Source organism: Lepeophtheirus salmonis, chromosome 5 (assembly GCF_016086655.4).
Source record: "Lepeophtheirus salmonis chromosome 5, UVic_Lsal_1.4, whole genome shotgun sequence".
In the NCBI taxonomy this organism is placed as follows: Eukaryota; Metazoa; Arthropoda; class Copepoda; order Siphonostomatoida; family Caligidae; genus Lepeophtheirus; species Lepeophtheirus salmonis.
This window is the reverse complement of record NC_052135.2, coordinates 22,076,931-22,102,202: the sequence shown is the minus strand read 5'-3', so window position 1 is coordinate 22,102,202 and position 25,272 is coordinate 22,076,931. Positions and strand designations below refer to the sequence as shown.

The following is a 25,272-nucleotide window of genomic DNA, read 5'->3' as shown; positions in this document are numbered from 1 at the left end:
TGCTAGGTTATTCATTAGGTCCAAGGAAATAAATAAATTAGAATACTATAGTGATTTTCTTACAAGGACTGCCCAAAAAAACTTGAAAGAAAATAAAAAATGTTACATATTTTTTCAGGGCGTAAAATAGTTCATATCGATAATAATAATAGTTAGTAAAAGGTAGACCAGTTATTGTACATAATATTAGAACAAACTTTATAAATATATAACCCAATTGCTAACCGAGATTTTTAGACCGACAATGATAATAAAGGACTTTGTGGACTATGGAGTCACTGTTCAAAAACTATGGAAATAAAGTGCACAAAATAATGTCTGAAATCAAGGTACAACATATTATGAACCAGTTAGGACAATCTGAAACATTGTAAATGATATAGGAGAAGAACATTAGCCACTTAAAAAAAGTATTTTTTTTTACGTTCCTCAATGAACTTCGGGCTAATGGCCCGAATGGGTTAAATCAAACTATCAGATATTTGATATTTCCCATCATTACGTTCTATGAGAAGTAGAACTAACCTGGCAGGCGCGCAATGAATATTATTTTTCGCAATATCTACAGATGGCAGCACTCTACCATATTCTTTCTGTCACTTTTTTCTTGTTTCATTTTCATTTATATTTCATATAGGGCTATTATTATTATATGTTTAGTTATTACAACTTTCATAGTAAATACAATATTATACTTACCGTCAGTCAGAAGTGTTTCTTTGTTTCAAAGCTATGGGTCGGATATTCTTAGAGCATTTGGGGGGATCCCGATTATTCTCTTGTGGGCATTGTGACACTTTTCTCACTAATAAATCTGAATTGATATCTACAAGGTTTACTGGAGCTACAGGAAGAGCCTTTTTATTCAAAAAGGTCGTTAATCTCAGTTATAGGTAATGAGTCAGCGTTTTTGTACCCTTAATCCTTGAGATTTATGTTGCGTATCAGTTATCAACAAAGATTTATCATGTTTGTTATTAATAATGAGCATTAGATCATATGAATTATTGTTGACTAAATTAGAACAACCAAAATTAATTCAATTTTCAATTTATTATATAGTGAAGTGCAGGATCGAGTCATGTTGACGGGTCGTCATATGGTTCGAGATGTATTTTGTAAGAAATGTGATAGCAAATTGGGTTGGATGTATGAGTTCGCAACTGAAGAGAATCAAAGATACAAAGAAGGTCGTGTGATTCTTGAAAGAGCTCTGGTCTCAGAATGTGCTGGATTTGAAGAGCATCACGTCAAGAACTGAGAAGTGCATACTGACATACGTTTGTGTACATACATATCTTCCTTCCTCTCATATAAAATCTATTTCCCTTCAACAATTTTACAAATTTATCTCTGACACAATACTTGCATTTAACCCTTATATATATATATATGTACAGTGAGAGAGAGGTATCCTATCTATTAATTGTTTTCAATGATATTTCGGAACCATCCAAGTGTCATGAGTGATTTATTTATTAATTTTATAATTGACATTTCAATTAATTTCATGTCTCCATGTTTAAGGGAATTTTTGATGAAATTTAGGATTATTCACCTGTGAAACAATTAAAGCCGTATAGTCAAACTAGCACTCTGTAACTAATTAAATATTAACTACATTGTGTGAGTATTTTTTTTTTTTTTAAAATTACTTCATTTACCAAGCTTATCCCCATCGCCAATTTTTGTGATTTTCCGTAAAATGAAGACTTTAGCTTGCAAATTCTAAAAAATAAATACAATATTACCTCAATGACTCAAAGGTTAACTTTGTGCGTTCTTCGTTCCGAATCGGTATTTGAAGTTGATCCCCACATGAACCATGCTAGGAAAACATTTCTTCAAATGGGAGTAGAAGTAATAATATTCATGCCTTATAGTATAGCTTGTTATAAGTGTCCCACCTAACTTGACTGACAAAAAGTAACTTTTCTTTCTATCTTTGCATGTAAATTTTTAATTTATTTGAACTTGAATGATCTATGGCTTTTTAACCATTTTTCGTTGTTGTTTTTTGTGTGTATGTGATGTTCTTGTATTTTCTTTCTCTGAGTAAATTCTAACAATATGTACTTATTACTTAGTTAATAATAACTGTCTAGTTTTTATCAATGTTACTCTTTGTATTAAATCTTTAAATACAAATGTGTAAATATTAGTATATTCAAAAATGTTATGTTGTGCAAACCTTGTTAATTTTTTTTATATATATTTTGATCATCATTATTTTGCTACCTTATTGTGTTCTTTGTTAGATTTTTAAAAAATATAGAAAGTTTCGTTAAAAATTAAAGTTGTAAAAATATACAAAATATGTAGACACCACTTGTAAGATTCAATTCAATTTAAGTTATGTTTTTTTTTTCAGAATACTTCATTTTTTCGAGATCAAAAATCATCCTATAAACCATTTGTATAAATATAGAACTCAAACAAACTTCTTTGTGTCTAATCTCCAAGAAAATGCCTCAATAATATACAATATCTTTGTATTTCTTAAAATAATATTAATTTAAACAAAGAAGATGATACAAAAAGGTTGTGTGATATTATGTTTTTATGACGTCACAGTGTTTGTTTCTAAAATAATAGTATCTTGTTTTGTGATAATTTAATCACAATTCATTAACGTTAAATTTAGTTATCTCCTACATTAGTTAAAAAACATAATCATATATATACTTAGTTTAGTTATTGGCTTTAGTTCTCCATTTTACTTGTAAACATTTTTAATTTTTATTTCGATGGTGGGAAAAAGTTCATGGTATTTATTTACCTACTCAAATGAATTATCGAATTCTGTGAACTATAATTTAAATTTTTCATTAGTGATCATGTGAAAAAGTTAGGAAGTTCGTAGGGGCTACATAGAATGTATAATATAATGAGACCATTTATTTGTTTCGCCATAAGAGCGGATTTAGTGATACTCACAACTTTGTTGTTTTATGTTCCATCTTTATTTTGGTGTCAAGACTACTTATTTGACGATGGAAAAGCAATCATATCTAATCCTGATGTTGTTCGTCAAAACAACTCTTTTGTCAAGATATTCTGTCACGATTTTTGGGGAACTAAACTTACAGACCCATCCTCTCATAAATCATATAGACCACTAACAATCCTCGTTTTTAGATTCATTTTCTCATGGAACTCAATTATTTTATTTCGAATTTTTAACATCATTCTGCATTTAATCAATACGTACTTAGTAACTAAACTTTCTAGACTTTTAGACTGTAAAGGATGGATATTGACGTCTTTAATTTTTGGACTACATCCTGTACATGCAGAGCCTGTTTTAGCCTTTGTTGGAGCATCAGACCTTCTATACTCTCAAGTGATTTTAATCTCTTTGATTATGGTAATTACATATAGGAATGATTTGGTATACGGAGTTTCTTCATTTTTGTGTTTGCTATCAGTGGCGTATAAGGAGCAAGGCATTATGTTATTACCTATGGTTCTAGCATTGGACGTATTTGTTAAAAAGAACAGAGTTAAAAAAGTATGTTTAAAGATTTTATATATCATTGTGCTGTCTTTTACGATTCTTTATTGGAGACTATACATCATGAATTTCGACCCACCTTCTTTTCAAGAAGGGGATAACCCAGCCTCTTTTATTAAAAATCCTTTCCTTAGAATTCTAAATTATAGTTATATTTATATTATGAACTTGTGGATACTCATTGCACCAGTTTGGCTATGCTTTGATTGGTCCATGGGTTGTATTTCAACTATTCAGGAACCAACAAAAGACTTTCGAACTTTTTTTAGTGATTTTCAGCTGTGGACTTGCAATACTATGTCTTCGAAAATGTATTTTCTGCAAGAAAATACTTTTAATTCTAATACTTGGAGTACTTCCATTCCTACCTTCAATGAACATTTTTTTTAGAGTTGGATTTGTTATAGCCGAACGAAATTTGTACCTCAGTCTTTTAGGTTTTAGTCTATTTATTGGAGAAGGATTTTGTGTCCTTCGAAAATCTAAATTAAAAAATATTTTTGCTGCAATAACCATTTTATTCTTCGGATTGACGTGTATTAAGCGATCAAGAGATTGGAGCTCTGAATCTCAGCTTTTTTTTCTCTGGTTTAAAAGTGTGTCCTCGTAACGCTAAGATATATTATAATATTGCAAAAAGGGAGTCTGAAAGATCTCATCCTGACATGAATACAGTCATACGCTTCTACAAAGAATCATTACATCTATGGCCAAACTATGGGCATGCAATGAACAATTTAGGTAATGCTTATAGATCGATTAAAGAATATGATAAAGCTCATAAACTCTATAAAAGAGCTTTGGAGCTTAGTCCATCTTTTTCAAGTTGTTGGATGAACCTCGGAGTACTTTATACGGCATTAGAAAACTACAAGGATGCAGAAGACTGTTATTTAAAGGCTCTCGAATATCGTCAGGGTTATTCTGATTGTTATTACAATTTGGGGATTTTATATGTTAAGATAAAAAGATTGATTGAGGCCAAAAGCTCTTTTATTGATTCTATACAATGGAATCCAAACAGTTTTAAATCTTGGGTGAATTTAATAATACTATTAGATGAAATGAAAGAATTCATGGAGGCGGAGGATATTTGTTTGAAAGCATTGAGATTCTTTCCAGAATCACCTGATCTAAAATTCCATCTTGCTAATATATATGGTAAGACTGAGAAGTACGATCTCGCCGAAAGGTTTTATATGGAAGCAATCAACCAGTCAAAAATTGTTAAACCAATTTACTACTTGAATTTAGGTGTATTGTACCATCTTGCAGGACAATTGGAATTGGCATACAATAGGTATAAAATGGTGTTGGAAATTGATCCCTCGAACAAAAGTGCAAAGAGGAATCTCGCTAAATTAGAAGGATATTAATGAAAGCATATCTTCAAAATAATTTTAGCTATAAAATATAATATTTTTTATTAAAAACAGACTTATAATTTAATTGGTTTTCAAAAGTGTGTGTGTCCATATTTTGTTGAGAGTTTTGACATATCGAATTGAGTCACAATTAGGTTAAATATAATTAACTTTATACATTAAAACATGTACGTTGTGTCACAGACTTTCTATTTTAACATAATTTCTATTAATAGAAAACATAGTTGTCATTGGATCATTTAAAAACTAAGAAAATAACGGGGATGCTGATAAGTTATTTTTTCACTTTTTTTTTTATGTATTTATGCTTGTATGTTTTGAAATTCCACGTCGTAACTCAGTCAACAACTGGAACTAAATTATTTTAAATTGAATAAATAATATATTTCTTGTTAGCCTAAGGGATCAATCAGATTTAATCTTCGAAATATAAGTAAATAGCTATTATTTATTCAAAGTATTTGAATCTATATTCTGATTACTCTGATATAAAATCAAAAGCAGATGCTAATCGCCATCTCTTAAAAACAAATGAGAGCTCATTAAAAAGGATTAAGACTAAATTACTTCATAAAGAAATTTTTATCTCTCTTTTAAAAAAAGATATCAAATACAACGAGTGTGAAAATAATCCAATGAAAAGTGAATAACTTTCTAATTATAGTTCAATTGAGACGCAAACAACATTTTATGTCCATATATGGATAAAAAATGACGATAAGGTCGAGATTTGTAAGCGGTCAAGTATGGGTCAAAAAAAAAAAAAAAAAAAAAAATCACCCCCATCGATAGAAGAGAAAGCAAACATTTATGAGCGTGCTACTTTACACCATGGGGGAAACTAAGATTCATTATATAAGGACGCGAATCTAATAATTTTTGCTTCAGATTCTAGACTTGGATCGACATATCCACATTCGTGCCTTAGACACCTTTATCTAATTTACATCAATCAATCATGTGTGACGAAGATGTTGCCGCTCTTGTCGTTGACAATGGCTCCGGTATGTGCAAGGCCGGATTTGCTGGTGATGATGCTCCCAGAGCTGTCTTTCCTTCCATCGTTGGTCGCCCACGTCACCAAGTATGAATCTTTCATTATTAATTATGATATAATTAAAATATTTAAAATTATTTATAATGAAAGTTTCTGCCTGAAATAATGAAAACTATCTTTATTTTTCTTTTTAAATTTGGAACAAAAAATACAAAAATGCACTTTTGATACGGATATTTGTTTTCCTTTTTCTTATTAAATTCACAACATTTAAGTAGTACTACTAATTATCAGTTATCTACTTATCTAATACTAGTAGATGAAATACTAAAATTGCTTATAAAAATTGCCATGATTGTCAAATAATATTATGGTCGACGATTTGCTAATAACATTACTTTTTTCTTTAATCTAGGGTGTAATGGTCGGTATGGGTCAGAAGGACTCCTATGTTGGAGATGAAGCCCAATCCAAGAGAGGTATCCTTACCTTGAAGTACCCCGTTGAACACGGTATCATCACCAACTGGGATGACATGGAGAAGATCTGGCATCACACCTTCTACAATGAACTCCGTGTTGCCCCTGAAGAACAACCTGTCCTTCTGACTGAAGCCCCTCTTAACCCCAAGGCTAACAGAGAAAAGATGACCCAAATCATGTTTGAGACCTTCAACATGCCCGCCATGTATGTCGCTATCCAAGCTGTTCTCTCCCTCTATGCCTCTGGTCGTACCACTGGTATTGTTATGGACTCTGGAGACGGTGTTTCCCACACCGTTCCCATCTATGAAGGTTACGCTCTTCCTCATGCTATCCTTCGCTTGGACTTGGCTGGTCGTGAACTCACCAACTACCTCATGAAAATCCTTACTGAGAGAGGTTACTCCTTCACCACTACCGCTGAGCGTGAAATCGTTCGTGATATCAAGGAGAAGCTTTGCTATGTTGCTCTTGACTTTGAACAAGAAATGGCCACTGCTGCTGCTTCCTCCTCCCTTGAGAAGTCCTATGAACTTCCCGATGGCCAAGTTATCACAATTGGAAATGAGCGTTTCCGTGCCCCTGAAGCCCTCTTCCAACCTTCCTTCTTGGGAATGGAATCCTGTGGTGTCCATGAAACCACTTACAACTCCATCATGAAGTGTGATGTTGACATCCGTAAAGATCTCTATGCCAACACTGTCATGTCTGGTGGAACCACCATGTACCCCGGTATCGCTGATCGTATGCAAAAGGAAATTACTGCTCTTGCTCCTTCCACTATCAAGATCAAGATCATTGCTCCCCCTGAGAGAAAGTACTCTGTATGGATTGGAGGATCCATCTTGGCTTCCCTCTCCACTTTCCAACAGATGTGGATCTCCAAGCAAGAATATGACGAATGTGGCCCATCCATTGTCCACAGAAAGTGCTTCTAAGAAGCTGGCTCAAAGCCATAATAACATGCTTAATTCACATGTTTTATTCTTGTCATTCTGTTTTATTGTTTAACACATAATATACCTACTTACTACTACTACTACTACTGTCTACTACAATTTCAATCCATCACAAAACAGAAACAAGTCTCATAATAAGTATCTTTTTGATAAGTAATTATAAGTAATTCATTATATGAAGTATACCTGATCCAATACTTCAACCATCTTCATTAAAATTAGGCAATTGCTCTATGTATTAATTTCAGTCTTTTTTAAAGATTATAATAAATATAAAATAGCATTGTTAATTAATTAATTATTCATTCATACTTTCTACCGTGTGGATTCATTAGTAAAAATCAACGAAGGTCTTTGAAACGTAATTTACTTCATCAATAATAATAACAATTATTATCATACGATCGAGGGAAATGTAGGTGTGTGTTGTGACCACGATTTTTTTAATTATGTATATCCTACTAACCAAAACACATTTCTCCTTCAAACTCTTCCAAGGCCAGGGGATCCATTCTGCCTCCGAGTCTTACGCGTGAAAGTTGACTTTATGTCATTTTTACGAATTTTTACTCAGTTTATAGTTGAATTTAATATGTTGCAAGTTAAATATTATATATTGGGATACGCGTTGCTTCTCTATGGATTCGTTTCATCGGAATCTCTTAAAGAAGAAGGACCGTCTAGAGAAGAAAGAGGTAGATAACTGCTTAATTCGGAGTGTTTTTTGTATCCTTATAGTTGAAACAGTACCTACAAATTCAAATCTGAAAGGAAGTGATTAATAATTCAATAATGTAAAACTATAGAAAATAATAAGGATAAACGGACTGTGCCGTGACTAGGATTTGTCTTCTTTTTTTTAGGGGGGCTTTTTTGCAATTGACATAATGTGTTTTTTGAGAAAGAAAAATTGGAAAAAAACAAAAAGTTTGGTTTTTCTATAACTATAAAATTTCCTCAAAAATGGTCACTGGCATAATCGTAGAGGAGTAACATATTTTTGCCTAAATATACTAAGCTCATGAATGTAAATATTGCCTAAATTTCAGTGAGCGTAAAACCCAAGCATGATGGAGTGTCATAAAAAATATGTTACTTTGAGAGACAACTTATCTACTCACAGAGATAAACTATATTGATCTTTACTCACTGATACTTTAAAATTTTTGAAATAGGTAGGAATAATTAATTAGAGCATTTCTATCCTTGTTCTTATCAACATACACTAAAAAAAATTAACGCTCACCTCAATTTTGCGAATATTCACATCCATGCTGCTGCTTGTCATTAATATCGTTAGTTTCCTGAGAATTGGGGAGGGGGCAATAGTTTTAGAGCCTCCAATCAGGGCTGTCACTAGGATTTTTCTTGGGGGAGAGAGAGTGTAGAACTTTTAACAATTTGTGTTTACATTTTTAAAATATGTATTGTTTCTTTGAATAACCCTTTTTAACGTAAGCCAGTATCGACCTTTTTGTTTCATTTTTAAATAATAAAAACATATTAAACATCAAATTTTCTTACTTACAAATGACATCCCATTTATTTGACTCTCCACACTCTCTTTTGGTGACGGCCATGAAATTTCATGTTCATTATTTCAAGGCTCTCCTCCCTTCATATTATTTTCTATTCATTGATAAATTTTACTTTTATTGGGCTAATGATTTCTAAAGATAGACACAATACGATCAATGAGTAAAAACTAGTGCTGGGATTCAGTCTAAAAACTCTAGACCAGTGTAAGACCCTTATAATTTATAGTGCACCAAACTAATTCAATACTTTAAATATGTTCTTTTGGATCCGGTCTTAAAGAAAGAAATAAGTATAATTTAAAATTAGGTCTAGACGGATTCTATAAATGAATTTTTGATGAGGTAAATTGTGTTTCAAAATTGTAAACATCGACCTAGAATAATATCGTATGAAGTTAAATGTGCTACATTAATGATATTTGTAGGACTCATAAACCAGTATAGGCTATAAAATCAGACTATATATTTAGACCACAAAATTTTGTACACATTTTGAAAACGATTAAACTTGGGTTTACGGTTTGAGATCGTGTCTGGATCAAAATATCTGTCCAAGCCACTCTAGAACAAATCTCTTATGACTCAACCGGAAAATAAATATGTATTGTACCGAGTTTTGACACATTTAAAAACCTAGAATCTACTTATGTTAATTATTAATCATTTTTTTATGTTGACCAAATATACATGAAACACTCCCTTTTCAGCCATTGGATTTACAGACCTTGGAAGAAGCGTTGTGTCTGGTGTTCTGTTAGGAACTCTTGGATTATTTGCATATGGTGCAATCTCATCTCAGTCTACATCTCGTAGTTCAAAGCCTCTTGCAAAATTACCTCATCATAAACCATATTTTCTTCCTAGTGTAAAGGAAGGAGAAGACATATAATTAAAAAAAAAGAAAAATAATTAAGCACCATTGTCTTCATCTTACTGCCTCTAATTCATTTGTATCAAATTTGTTTAGAAGCTATAAATTCAACTTGATAAACAATTCAAATAATATTTTCTTGTCTCAAAAACATTATTATTTGTTAAATAAATAATAACAAGTACCTAAGTCCTACATATCATTTTTTTGGATCATGTCTTTGAGTACACAACGTTTTTTTTTTTTTTCAATAGATATATTATATTTTCTTTGTTAATTTATCTTTCCTCAATCCTAGCCTTGTCCTATTTATTTCAATACTAACGGGTGTACCCGTCATTGCTCAGAGTTATTTTTTCAGCTATAAAACAATGTTTTTCAACGCCTATGTTACACAAATCATTTTATAGTCCATTTAAAAAAATTCCCTTTTTTCATGTCTATGAATAATTAAAAGTTTAACTCTAAATATTTATTTATAGTTAAAATAATATTTTTAAGAAAATGGACGAGATACAAGAATGAATAATTTATATATTTATTGAAAGTTGTGACGATATACTTTCTTTTTTTACAACAAAATTTGACAACCTAATTTTATTCGAGATAGGTTTATTATTGATACTATTTGTGTTGTCTCGGTTCTGATTTAGGACAACAGTTCAGTTTATTTCCACTTGTTGGTCCTTAAGGAATGTAAAATTGATCCCTCGTGACGTCATTGAGGGTGTCATGTTATCGAGGGTGGTCTGACAAGTTTTCAACATCAAAGTGAAGATGGCAGCACTCGTAAATATAAGCTGGGACACTTTATAAATGTGAATTTACAACTTCTTCTTGATTCACAAAACCTTTGGATACTAGAAGGTATGACTTTGAGAACCATTAGTAAAGTTGATAATAATGTAAAGAAAAACGCGTGCAAGGAGAAGGGGAAAAAAATACATATGGTATCATTGTTTAAAACACTGATGTGATTATCATCTGCCTGCTTTATTATGATTTTTGAGTGTACAACGAAAGTATTTACTTGCAAAATGTTTAATGAAGATATACTATGTATAATTGACTTAGACGTTTTTTTATCCGTTACAGTAGATTTGAGAACGTCATACTCCATAAAATTGTAATTCATTATGAACCTTATTCTCAGAATAATAGCTAATGAAACGACAAAGTAGAGTATTTGAAATATATTTGAAGCTCAAAGTTTAAAAAAGAAGGCTTTAATTAAATATAATCTACATAATAAAAAATATACCACCATACATTTATATTAAATATACAAAATTAAACAATTGGAATCATATAACTAATAACAATAAATTATACATACAGAATATTGAAATAATAGATTGATCCAAATAATATTTTCTTGTTCTGACACAGGAATCCAGTTCAATATGTCATAACTTTAGCTCGCAAAACACAAGCGAGACGTGGAGTTTAATCAAATCAAAAAGCCCCTCTTCTTCATGTGGAAGTTGCTATATACAATTGTGCACAGGATAGATATATCTCTACCGATGAGATCGAACTAATTATTAATAATAAAGTAAATGTCAAAATCATAAAATTAGACAATAAATATACTAATAAAAAAATGTTAGAAATAAATCCATCTTAAAGATTTAGAGCAAAAGCTATTTATGTAGTAATGTCGGGCGATATTACTCCTTATTAAGAGCATCAAAAAATATATTTTCCCCGTTATTTATACTTATATAACAACATACTATTATCATGAAGGATATACACAATCGTTAATTATAATGCAACACCCAATGTAACTACCCCCGTTGTTGTGACCATTTAAGCAGTTGTTTTTGCCTTTTATGAGTTTTCTGAACACCATTTCTTGAAGCCTATCAACCAAAGCTAAGCCTTAAGTGATAAAAAAAGTAATATTTATTGACTATGTAATATTGGAAAACCTATTTATCATACCCAAGTCTTTAAGTGAAGAAACTAGTCTCAGACAAACTAGCTGCGAACCATCCAAAGCAACTACCCCCGTTGTCTATCGACTATCACCATCTAATATTATATTAATATTGAATAATAAAGGGGGGAATGATAACGTTCTTGATTGATAAAAGAAGATGTATATTTTTTAATCAATGATGCCATAAGTATTTCTTCTCTTCTCCTCGCACGCTTTTCTATTCTTACCAAAATTATCACCCTTGGTCATGGTCTGTTCAAGGGACCTCGGTTCTTAAGGTTATATACCTTGAATAACTACTCGGTGTATATCATGTTCTTTAATTGAAGGATCACTCATTGTTCTGGTGCTTCTTCATAACAAGGTCTGTTATGGTGACTTCTGATTTCGTTAATCATTGTACATATACATGAATTCTTCCAACTCTGCTACGGAATAATTATATAATTCCTCCTATAATAATCAAGGAGTTCCATAAAACGACAGAATAACCGACTGAAAGACCCATTGGGGAACATAAAAAGTTATTATTCTTTATCTATAGCTTCTTCCTTTAAATTCTTGAAAGTCAACTCTGCTTCGTCTCCTATTTTGAGGAGTAGGAAACAAAGTTTGAAGTCAGCTTCTAGTCTTGATAAGTGGGTGAAAACTAACAAAATTTCAAATTCGTAGGGAGAAGGATTCCCAAATTTCATTTATTTATATTGGGTCGGCTTAAAACATAGAAAAAAAGCTTTTTACAATCACATTCCAAAATTTTAATGGGACCTAACTGAATTCAGTTTACGATTGTTTTAGTATTGATTGAAAAAGTAATAAAACATCAATGACATTTTTCAAAATTCACATTCCCTATTTAAAAATTATCTTTATTTTTATTTTTTTTATCTTATTGATTAATCCGGTTTTAATTTAGACATGCAAATGGTGGTATTTCGTTATTCTGATTGTTGTCAGGCGAGTAGAAATTTCAAAACCCTTCCTATTACTAGTTGCAGAACTATTATTGCTCTGTTTTACAAACTATTGCAAGTAATATGAAAGTGGGGATGCTTTAGAAAATTTGATTTTCCGAGTATTATTAAAAAAAATATGTACTAAAATATATATATTTGGCAGTTTCAATAAGAACTCTTACTCCGTTAGATTAATAAAACTGACTGACTTTATTCCAGTAAAATTTACAAATGTTATCTTTAAACGCTAAAGTCCTTAAGGGGAGTACCAGTCATAGTTACTTGTGTACCAAATTGCTACATTCTCCCCCTTTTAGACTCGGGATTCCGAGCTGCGAGAGTGGAAATTATAAAATGATATGGAAGCGTTAAATTTAATAAGAACTATTGAGACACATACGTAGCTTTCAATCTATTGATAGATTGCTTTGTTGGAATTTTATCTTCTATTCAGAACGATTTGTTTTGGTACTTTTCTAAAATTTCGAAAGGACTTTCATACGGAGTATTAAGCGGTCCCTTAAAAGGAGCAATCATGATGAACGCTTTAGTGGTTTGACGTAGTTTATTCTCCTCGGATGAGATTTCATACTTAAGCCTAGTATCACTACTTGTGCTCTTCTCACGTCAAAACACAACCAGCAGAGATAGAGGTCGGATTTCTTCTCCAAATACTTCTTGGGCCGGAGAAACATCTTTATCACTTTTAAGAGTCGTTCTCAGATCGAATAACACTCTATGTAATGCATTTACCCGACATGCTTGAGTCTCAGTTAGGTGTGCTCTGTATGCTTCTTTTAATGTCCTATCTGCTCTCTCCATTAGACTGGCGGCAATAAGGCGTGGTATATTTACAATTGATCTGGAGATTACTACACATTAACTTCCACACTTCTGAGATAAACAGTTTCCCAGATCGGAAGTAATAATAGATGGAACTCCAAAACTGGAGATCCAATTAATCTGAAAAGCTTCTGCGATGACAGGTGCTGTAGTTTTCTTAGAGGTATTGCTTCTAACCATCTTATACGTCGATCAATTATTGCAAGCAAATATCTTAGGCCATCGACTGGTGTGAAGGGCCCAACTAAAATCTATGTGAAGGTGATGGAACTTTTTTTCAGGTACATCCACTACAGCTGGATTCTTGTTTACGTAGGTTGTTATTTTAGTCTTCGCAGATGTATCACAACCACGGATGCATTCATTTACATCTCCCTAGAGTCCAACCCAGAAATAACAACCAACAATCTTTCTAATAGTAGCCAGTACTCTCCGATGACTCTCAGAGTGTAAACGCTTGATTATTCCTTCGACTAAAAGATGGAGCACAACCGGCCATGGTAGTAGATTACAGACATCACAGATCACTTTTTATTCGTTTATCTCAGGGACTTTGAGGGTTTCATCTAAAACGATGAGGATAATCTTTAGTATTGAAGCTGAAACTAGATTGATAAATTATATATAATGTGATACCATACCTCTTTAAACATGACTTTACACATTGACTAATTGAGTTAACTAAAATAGCAAGATCATTTTATAGGTAAATTCTATTCGTGTGCAATGATGATAATAATGCTTATGAATATAATCCTAAATATCATAATTTTGAAGTCCTCATTATACTCGGTGTTGTGTCAAATATGTCTTGCTGGCATCTTAAAATCCATTTTGATAATCCTCACAATTCGAAGAATGTTAGGGAGGAGAGCAGCTTAACTATCATGATGTTTAAATTAGATCAGCTGAAAGCAACTGTGAGAGAATAACATAAATAAAGACGAATTCCACTCCTTATAGAGCAAGAACATATAAGCTGGAATTACTCCACTGCAGTTTCTTGATTCTACTCTAGGTCCAACAACGACTTACACTTATAACTCCCGAGTAAAATTTCTTATATATTTCTTATATAGTTACTACTTTATACCTATATTTTCTCTTTTCAAAAATTAAATAATAATGATAACAGCTTTAAAAAATTAAAAAATCCCGTTTTGGTTAAAACTACAAACACTTAATCCCGGTTTCTAGGACATATTTTATATAACTCTTCATATCCTGTGTTATATTGATATTTTGTATCATATGCTTGTACAAAGATGTCATTCTTTTTGTCAAAGTCGTTTCCAAAACATTTGAAAGTTATTTAATATTTCATCAATTTTGAGAGTTTCAAGGAAAATCGATATTTTATGTCCAATTTACAATTTTTTTATTTTTCAAACCAAAGGTTATAAAATCATTTAATCAAAGGCAATTAGCCACATTTTGATATACTCGTATTACTTCATAGCAGTAGTAAGGGATCGGCTAAAAGACAAATTTTGGTTAAATAACATAGAAAATAACTCCCTAAGAAATCTTCTTTGTTGCTATCCGTTTGTGATGAGCACACTCTCACTTAATAACTCAGACAATAATATTCATGCTTATATCAATTCATATTACGTGTTTGGTCCTCAAGAATGATAGAATAATTATAAGGGTTTGAGTGACAAAATAATAATTTGTTGGTATGACCCATAAGTACTTTTGTCTTAAGAGCGCTTAGTTATAAAAACAATCAAAATTCATTTTCGTTTATATTTAATTCAAATCTTTACATACACTGAAAAGGCTCATGAATTATGATACACATAACACGTGTGCTGAAAATTCTTTGGCTTAACAAAAGAAAACACGTTTTTTTTCCTGTTCAAAATTGGCATTAATATAATCTTCATCAAGAACAACACATTCATTATTACATTGTTGCTCTAACATTTTAATACCACTTTTACAATACGCTTTATCTTTTGCCTCGAATTAGTCCTCAGTTTTAGAGATAACCTAATCATTGGAGCAAAAATTTGTATCAACAAGCATTTTTTCAGGTCTGCGAACAGCAAGTAGTCGTTGAGTGCCGAATCTGGAGAGTAAAGTGGATGTGGAAGCAATTCAAAATTTACTAAAGTATGTTTGCCATTGTTTTCATTGGATTGTGATACGGTACGTTATCCTGGTGAAACAAGACTTTCTTCTTCTTCTAATGGGACAGTTATTCCGTGATTGTATTCTTTAAAAGCTCTAACAACGCTATTTAATATTCACTAGTGATGGTATTTCCCTTCTCAAGGTAGTCATAAATATTATGCTGTGCGCATCACAAAATACCGAGGCTATAACCTTTACAGATGATTGCTGTGCTTTCAGGCGCATTGAATGACGATCACAAGTTACTGTCCACTCAGGTTAGGATTTTTTTATGGTCAACAGTGAGCAAACGCGAGAGCCACTTTGAGCAAAGCCTTCTCATCGACAAATACTCGTTCAATATAAAGACGATACGTTCTTTTGATAAATTTAGGATGTCAGCTAACTCATGCAACTTCATTTCCCATTATTTAAAACGATTTTGTGGATTTTTTTTTATGTTTTCTATTGTTATCCAGTCCTAATAATAGACAAAAAAGATAAACACAGAAACAGTAATCCTTGTTTACTTGTACACACCTGCAATATTTAGTTAGTGCGACTAGATTATTATTTCTTATTCAAAAAAAAAAAAGATTTACATGAGCGATATACAATGGGATACAAAGTGGCCCCTCCTCAACAGATATGAACCCACTGGACTTTTCTATATGGGGCACTTTGGAAAGGGAAACCTACAGGACCTCACATCCAAATGTGGACTCACTTAAGTCTTCCATAGTGACTGCATGGGACAACTTGTCAGAGGAGTTTGTTATCAACTCTTGCATAGCCTTCAGAAGACGTATCAAGGCTGTGATTGATAATGAAGGATACTATATTGAGAGGAAAAAGTTTTGCAAGAGCCTTGTCTACAAGTTTTGTTAGCATTATTTTTTGTCTATTATTGATGTATTTATAAATCCATCTCTCGACTCCACATTTTGCTGCCCTATATGTATTTCAATCGAAGTTGCCTCGGCCTCAAATGAGATTGACATATTTTTTTTTTAAATGAGCTCCTACTAAATTTTAATGGTAATTTTTTTTAAATTTTAAATGCATATTTAATTCATTTTTTTAAATTTGGCTAAATTGTTTTTGTTTTTTCCCAAAAAAGTTATCAAGGTTAAGGTTTTCAAAATTATTACTTTTTTTATGTAAGTCAAAATAAACGTACTTGCAAAATTTGGTATATATTAGAAAAATCTTTTGGCCGTGGTACACTAACGAACATATAGATAGGGAGAATGCTACATTTATTTTTATTATACCAGTTGTAATTACCGTTCTTTTAGACTGATAAATACAGAATGCTCATAAAAGTGTATAAAAACTTTTATTTGTAAATTTATTTATCTAAGAAGCTGTATTTTGTAGTACACGGATAATTTTAAAACCAAATCACATTTTTTTCTTTAAAAAATATAAAATTTCAAAACTACACGATAAGGACTCGAAATCTATTATATACTGAACATAAGAAAAGCTTTAACACTAAGAGTATGGATCCCATATTATAACAATTGACTTGAAATGAACTCAAAAGAAATTTCAGGACTGGAACTGGACTCAATACAAATATCCAAAGACTCGATGAAAATATTCTAGGATTTAGTATAAAGTTTCATCACGAGTCTCATTAATGACGGAGAGTAACGCCGAGGAGTTACTTATGTAAGTCCTTGTTGGATTCAAAGATGAATTGAGGAGGGGAAACAGAGTAATTTCTGCTTATGTCCTTGATTGATACAGAGTAGGTATTTATTTGGGTTTCTTTTATTCTACAAATCAAAAATACTTTCGATTTACAACTTCAGAAATTTCCCATTCCTGTCCCACCTCCTACGCCTATGTGGATCAAGCTTTCTCTTGTAAGTAAATAAATCAATGCATGTCTTAAGTTGAGACAAAAATCGAAGCTAAATCTCAAAAAGTAGAATAATAAAAAAATCCTCATTAATTTTCAACATTTAAATTTGAGTACTTACATATTATTTTTTTCTTTTTATTTTTAATTATGTCTTTGTGAAAATCAAGATTGTCTCTTGACCTTTTTTATTTATTTTCGTAATCCTAAAATAGGAATGAACTTTAATTTGATAGTAAAATGGTGTTTGCCTTTAAGGCAACTTCTAAGTAACCTCTTTGTTTAATAAAAGGTCAAAGATGTAAGTTTTATGTCGTGTAGTTCTTTAAAGATCGATCAATAGCATTAAAATCAGTTTAACACACTATTCAATGTCTTCATATACAAGATAATTGAATGAATGCAATTTCTAAAGAAATCTATATTAATAAAACAAAGTTTTTCTTTATGAATATAGGAAAATGACTCACCGGATGTACTGTATATAGTGTTCTATGATGTAAATCATATAAATATTTTGATCTAAGAAATAATAATATAGTCGTTTAAATGAAATATTACAAGCGTGTACATATTGGATATACGCCTGCAATGTTTATGGCATTTATTGTTGTCCTATATGATATTGATATAGCATCCAACTTGTATACAGGGTCAAGGGGACTTTATATAAAGGTGATGATGCAACAAGGATCATCTAAGGTAGTCTGGTTGGTGTTAGCTGACTCAGCTGATGTAGTGACGTCACTGTTGCGGTAATTTAGACAATTTCAGTGAAGTGAAGTGTACTAATTTGGATCTGTTAAGCAAAAATGGCCTCATCTCGAGGTTCAAAGCGTGTTTAAGCCATGTCCTGCTGTACAGTATTTTGTATTCCTCAGAAAAATTTCATGCTCCAGCATCATTGGATCTCAGTCTACAGTAAAAAAGATCCAATTAATATTAAGAATGCAAAGATTTGTGATAGGCATTTTACATCCAATGATTTTGAGCGGAATCTCCAGGTTGAGCTTCTTGACTTAAAGACCATGAAGAAATTAAAAAGTGATTCTGTCCCCTCACTCCATATTCTCTTTCCTTCTCCCAGTTCAGATGGACCCAAATCCTCCCAGAGATATTCGTAAGGAAACTCGCAAAAGGAAAGAGCTTGTGAAACAACGATTGGAAGCAAGTAAGGTCCAGGAAACCAGTATGGACTCGGAAACAGAGGCCAATAATGAAAGGCAAATGGAAATTCGTAGCGGGATCACTGAGTCCCCATTAGAGCCTTTGACAAGACACAAAGCACTCAGATTCACGTTTACAAATTCGAAAAAGTAGACCAGTGTGAGGAAGCAAATGGGCCTTTGTTTTGGAGACGCAAATGCAAAAAGAACTTTCTTTGACGAAAATGGAATTGTGACGGTACAAAATAAGTCCAAGTTGTTAAACTTAAAGAAGTTTAAACAAAATTTAATAATGACCCCCCTAGAAAAGAGCCACTCCAAAATCCAAGTAAGAAGAATTATAGATCCCTTAAGTAATTTCTATCGAGGATACTCAAAAGAGGATGTAATCACTGCCCTCATCTTATGAAGAATTAGTTCTCGAGCCTTTGAATATTTACGTTCCAGGAAACTTCTTCCATTGCCCAGTCGCCAGACTCAATAAATCTTTTTATAAGATTTTAAGTGTGAACTTGGCTTCCTCGAAGATAGCATCAAAATTATCTCTGAAAAAATTATTATTTCAGAATATCAAGTGCGTATGGCGGTTGGAAATTTAATCTCCATTCGTTCAACAAAATCATTATTTCAATGTATCAAGGGTAATGGAATGAAATTCATTTTAAACACTCATCTAAATCAAGATTGTCCGGAGAATGAATTCTCACGGATTCGTGCCATCACAGGAAACAATACTCATCCATCCCCAGTGGAAGCCCTCAGAAGACTAAATGTAATTTTAATTGGAAAAAATCAAAAACTTGTATTAAGAAATCCAGCTGTTGAAGAGGAGTTAAATGATGAGGATGATGGTGAAATAGTTGCTAAATCAATAACGAGTCACCTCTTTTCTTATACAAGCATATACAAGAAAATGAGCATTGGAAACTTTAGATGATTTTGGACTTCTTGAAGCTCTTGAAGCCGAAAAAGTAATTACAGCAGATACAGAAGAATCATCTCAAGTTTCCAATGATTGTTCAGATCAGGGTCTGGCTTATATTGCAGGATTTTTGGGGAAAAAATTTAAAGACCTTTATCCAAATCTAGGTAAAAAGACATGTAACTTCGGATTTTATAAAGAAACGTCTAGCCCTTGGATTGAATTGATCTCTAAGGGAGGCCTTACAATCCCCTCGTGTGAGCTTTTAAAAAATTTTCATTGTCTGGAAAAACATTTCAATGCTTTTCATTGTAACCATGAAGACGCAATTGATAAAAACCCAGACGTATTTGAAAGACTGCATAATCATCTAATTGAATTAACTGGCCTAAAGAAGTCATCATATTCTTTGTGAAAATAAGAACAAGAATTAGAGTAAATAACCTTAATAAAAAGCTCAAACTGTGAAGAACGCAAGTGCTAATCTGAGACAGATTGGTCAATTTTCAAATTAATATTTATTATTCATGTATGTATGGATGATATAATTTTTACTTATTGCTATTCTTTTATTCACCCTTCTTATATTATGTAATAAAATGGCAAATTAGATCATATAGATAAAGCATATTAATATAAAGCTTACATACAGATAGTTCATTATTATTAATATACAAATTAATGTTAGTTTTTATAAATAATTAGTTCTGAAATTGATTTTATTTTTCTATAAAATATCAAGCAAGGATATCTTCAAGTTTCATAACTTTTGGAATAAGTATTGGAAAGGATTTACTTTTATAGATATGAATATCAATATAAGTTAAATAAGTTTTGCTTTCATACTTTTTGGCATGGTCCTAAGTTTAGCATTTTGTACTATAAATGAATTTTAATTATATTTATTTACTTAATTTGTGTTCCCTTGCAATGAATTAAGTTCTTTTTTTTAAAATTTATTACTTTACAATTATATAGAACAGAGTCGTATGTTCCTCAACAGTGACGTCATTAAATTTTCCTTCTTCTCTAGATAATGAAAAAACACAAGTGCAAAATTTCCTCACTGACTCATTATCACCTTGATACAGGGTGCAATGTATTAGTACTCCCTGATGTCAATCATGTAAATATTTTTGATACAAGAAATAATAATCAAGTGGTATTATTGAAATGTTGTAAGCGTGTAGTAGGATAACAAGAGTACTGCTTCTGTTTTGTTTTATTATTTGTCTCCTTATATATTCATAATTCATGAGTGAATAAAATATAAAAACCGGTTTGTTAAAATGAATTTTGTTTGTTTTTATTAGTGAGGGCTCCAGCTTCTTTAGACAAAAGTACTCATAAGTCATCATCCCAACATATCATTCTTGAGGAGGGAACACATATAAGAATTGATATAAGTATTATTGTATTGAGTTGTTACGTGAGAGTTTGCTCATGAAAAACGGAGAGCAACACTGAGGATTTACTGGGGAGTTATCTTCTATAATATTTCAATTATCGCCGACTAAAAATTGGATTACTGCTAGTATTATAATAAACAAAAATAAATTTCATTGTTTAGATCCTTTTCTCCTTTCTCCCCAGTCACAACTGATTGTAGCTGATCTAATGGAACATCCCAAGCTTTATTCTTTCTCTTCTCCAAAACAATCGTTAAATTGTTTGAGTTACCATTTTGATTTTCGGTTTCTTTTTTTTAACATGCCCATTGTACACAGGATTTCCATCACTATATTCCCATCATTTATAGTGAAAGTAGATTATGGTCCTTGAACTAATGTTATTTTAAATGTAGGATGTTGTCCTCTTTATATCAGAAATTCCTTTTCTCCCTCGAAAATCATATAACAGACAGTTGATAACAACAAGACTCTTAATTGAGTAATACCATAAGTCTCACTCCCACCTTTAAAAAATCCCACTCCTATATAAACGTAATATTATCTAGAACATTATTATCTTGTAAAAATGGAATTGTATTCGCAATTATTAGGATTATAAGTTGTCTTAGTATTGATGATTTTTTTTTTTTTGACAAAATGAGCACAAAAAAGAGTTCTAAAATTTTGAAAAATGAGCTCCCAAAATATCAAAATAGATCCTTTTGAATAATAAAAAAAAGTATTATAAGGATAATTTAAAGTAATTAGTGTTGTTTAATAATTATAATAATTTGATGACAAATCAAGATTTTACAAAGATTTTCAGCCGTTAATTTTTGTCTGGGATTGGTATCTTTAAACATATTAAAAGACGTCCACATTTGTAGTTGAAGCAAATTTCAAGATGGTGGTATCTTTAAGTCTCTTGTTAGATAGAGGCATCTCATCATCACCACCACTCTAATTATAGATCAGGATTTAGCAATTTGACGCAAAAGTATGTATCCTTCGTTGCAAGATTCAAGGGGGATTATTCAACAATCAATTTTTTGCCTAATTTTCCTTCCTCTAATTGACTGTTGCCAAATCTTGGCTGCCTCACATATCCGATCATGTAATCATAACCTGGATAGCATCATATACATAGTTTTACCTCCAAAAGGAGAGCCTAATGTAGGTAGATTTTCCATCGAAAAATATTCTCAAAGAATCATCAAAAGCTGTCATGTAATCTATCTAGAATCCAAATTTTCTCTATTTTTTTATTTATACCAGTTTAGAAAAATGACCAATTTTCACACAAAATAGGGCAAAATGAGCAAGATCAAAGTGTCCAATGTGTTGAAGAATTACACAATCGCTCACAAATAATAAGTCATATTATGAGTAATGTAAATTGTGTGTAGTTTGGATATGTTAAAAAAAGAAATCGAAAATCAACATGGTAACCCTCACAATTTGAAGAATGTTTTAGAGGAGAGCGCTTAGCTCTAATGACGTTTCATTAGATCAGCTGTGGAAAGAGAGGAGGGGAAGAAGGAAATAAATAAGGTCATTGGCTAGAGTCACTTCTATTTCGATACTCAATACTACTCTGAGTCCAACAAGGATTTTACAAGTATAACTCCGCTACAAATCATCAGGTTACTCGCTTTTTAATGTTTTGTCTTATACCTACTTATTCAAAAATTAGCTTGAAAAAAATTCGATATCTAATAATATAAAGTTATAATACTAACTTTGTCTGTAAGCATAAATATATAAGTTGTTTTTGTAGTGTCAATATACAATCCTTTTTAAAATTAATTTAATATTGATTGTATTACAAAGTACTTCTTTCTCTACATTTGGTGCACTCATCTCTTCTCAGCAAAAGTCAAACTTGTATTTATTCTGAGTGTCATTTCTGTTAAAAAATATTCATGCATGCAAATGTTTGAGAAATTTACGCTTTAGTCTACAGTTTAAGATTGCTTTATTATTATAGAAGATATATTTTCTTTTTCTCTCTCTTTTAATATGTTACGCTAAGCTTTTTTTGTTATACATTTACAAGTAAAATAATTGTGGCCATTTGAACTTATAATGTGTAACCAGAGTTGCTCTTATTGTGTACTTAAGAATCTCAAAACATGTGAGTGACATTTGGAGAAGGACCTTCTACATTTAAAATAGCATTAGTGCAGGGAAAATACTATAATTGTATTTAAATTAATTTGTATTTATTTTATTAAGCATTTTTAGAGCAACTTACAGTTAAAATCCCCATTGCAAAATCCCTTACCAAAAGAAATCAATCTTCAAAGAAAATGGCGGCAACACCCACATAGAATGGTCATCATGCGTACCACGAAACTGAGAATATACTAGAGGGAATATCTCAAAAATCTTCCACACAAGCTATAGCTCTCCCAAAATTAACCAAAATTCAACAAGATAAGACAATTGTGGTATTTTGGAGTAGATGAGTCACCATTTCAGTTGTTCCATCATCCTAATTGAGTATGGTCTTGTAGTAAGGAAGACGTTGAGCCCACTAAAAATGTTAAATTTCACCTGGAAATTCATCTATGGGTACTTATGAGCTACATGGCGTATCAACAGTCCAGATTTATTTCCAATTAAAAATCTAGCATCCTTTGTCTTTGAATCCAGCAACAAGTGAAAAGTCTTTGATTGAAAATGTGAAATTGGCATGGTCAAAAATAAGTCAGGATATTTTAGATAATTTAATTTTATGTATGCCAGAGCTTATAAAAAGGTGTATGAAGCTCAAGGTTGGTTACATATGTTAATAAATTCATGCGTTATTTTAAGGATTTATTGTGTTATTTCCTCTTTCTTAAGATATAATCAATTTCTTGACTACTGTATATCTCCTATTAAGTATAAAAATAGTTCAAGAACAAGGAAGAATGTCGTAAACAGCTATATTTGTAGGTGTACGGCCCTACCTTCTCCCATTTGCCTCCCTCGACTCAAAAATTATATGATACGAGCCAAAAAAAAAAAATCTGAATTTAAACTCATTCAGTGGAACTTACGTGTCTTTTGATGGGATTTATACTCTACCTGAATGGCATTAAGCTGCATCTGACAGCTCAATTTTGATATAACCTTAGTCATGTGCCACTACATGGCCTGTTTCTTGCCTTGTGCTTGGTTATAAAAAAATAGGTGATCTGAGGAAAAGTTAATTTTTCCTAAAATAATAAATCATTTCTAAAAAAACAAAAAACACATATAAAACTATTTCCACCCACTCTGAGAAAATAGTTCCTACGTCCATGAAATTAATACTTATTAAATTAGAACCAGTTGATTTCGACTTATTATTTTTTTTTTTGCTCTTTTTTTGGAGAAAACATTGATGGAAAAATAAAAATCATATGGGGATCAGTTTCCTTATGAATGCATGGTATCTCAAGTATTAATCATTTAAAACAATTTTTTTCTGTGGATATATCATTTTTAAGAAAGAAAAGAAAAGGGGAGTACATATAAAAAAATATGGAGGTTGACTTTAAATGAAGTATTGTTTGCGCCCTGACCTCAACTCAAAGCGTTGTACACGAAATATTTTTATCGATAAGTTTTATGTAGGAATGACTTTAATCATTTTGCTTATTTCTTTATTGTTAAATAATAAGTATAACTCTTTACCTTATTTAATCTAAGTGTGTAGATACAGGGGTGTCCGCAGAATTATATATATGGTTTTTAGATTTTTTTTTTTTTAATTTTTTTTTAGAATTTATATTTTTGCTCCAGAGCATAATCTGATCGAATGACTCTTTCTTTTTTTTTAAATAATTCTTTAAAAAAATGTTAATTAAACTTTTTGTCATGATGATTTTTGTTTTCATATCCATAATTTTTCAAAAATTCTTTGATTTTTTTTCTTTTTTTTTAAATTTTCAAGTGTTCATCATTTATTAATACATTAATTTAGAGTTAGCTTTGACTTATAGATTACATAAGAGTAGGTATAATTAAAATATGCATACATGTTATTTATTAAGTTCATTTTGATATTTGACATAAAAGTTTATCAATCAACATGCTTGTCAATCTGAAGACTTGCAGACAAGAATTTACCGGCTAATTTAAAGTAGTGAATGATTTACATTCATTTTGTTTGTTATTAAAGGAATGATTGCCTTAGAGTTGGAGAGTCTGAACCGTTTATTGCTGAAACGTCTGTAAAAGCCTAGTTTAAAAGAATAAAAGTCATTGCTTATTAATAAGAATAATTTTTCTATTAGAAAATGCCTTCTTGTGCTACTTTTGGTTGCCGGAATAAGCATTTTCTAGG

General features: G+C 31.4%; 3 protein-coding genes across 3 annotated transcripts; all 3 read left to right on the top strand.

The window, feature by feature from the left end:
- Positions 1–575: 575 nt before the first annotated feature.
- LOC121118469 (protein yippee-like 5) lies at positions 576–4,947 on the top strand. The gene is made up of 3 exons (XM_040713052.2): positions 576–893; positions 1,063–1,286; positions 2,372–4,947. The coding sequence occupies exons 1-2, from the start codon at positions 733–735 to the stop codon at positions 1,259–1,261; spliced, it is 360 nt and encodes a 119-aa protein (XP_040568986.1). The 5' UTR covers positions 576–732; the 3' UTR covers positions 1,262–1,286; positions 2,372–4,947.
- Positions 2,876–3,904, top strand: LOC121118910 (protein O-mannosyl-transferase F38B6.6). Its single transcript, XM_040713503.2, has one exon. It carries the CDS (start codon positions 2,876–2,878, stop codon positions 3,902–3,904), a length of 1,029 nt encoding a protein of 342 aa, XP_040569437.1.
- Positions 4,948–5,669: 722 nt separating the features above from the next.
- On the top strand, positions 5,670–7,627 carry LOC121118909 (actin-5C). The gene is made up of 2 exons (XM_040713501.2): positions 5,670–5,983; positions 6,312–7,627. The coding sequence occupies exons 1-2, from the start codon at positions 5,858–5,860 to the stop codon at positions 7,314–7,316; spliced, it is 1,131 nt and encodes a 376-aa protein (XP_040569435.1). The 5' UTR covers positions 5,670–5,857; the 3' UTR covers positions 7,317–7,627.
- Positions 7,628–25,272: the final 17,645 nt, after the last annotated feature.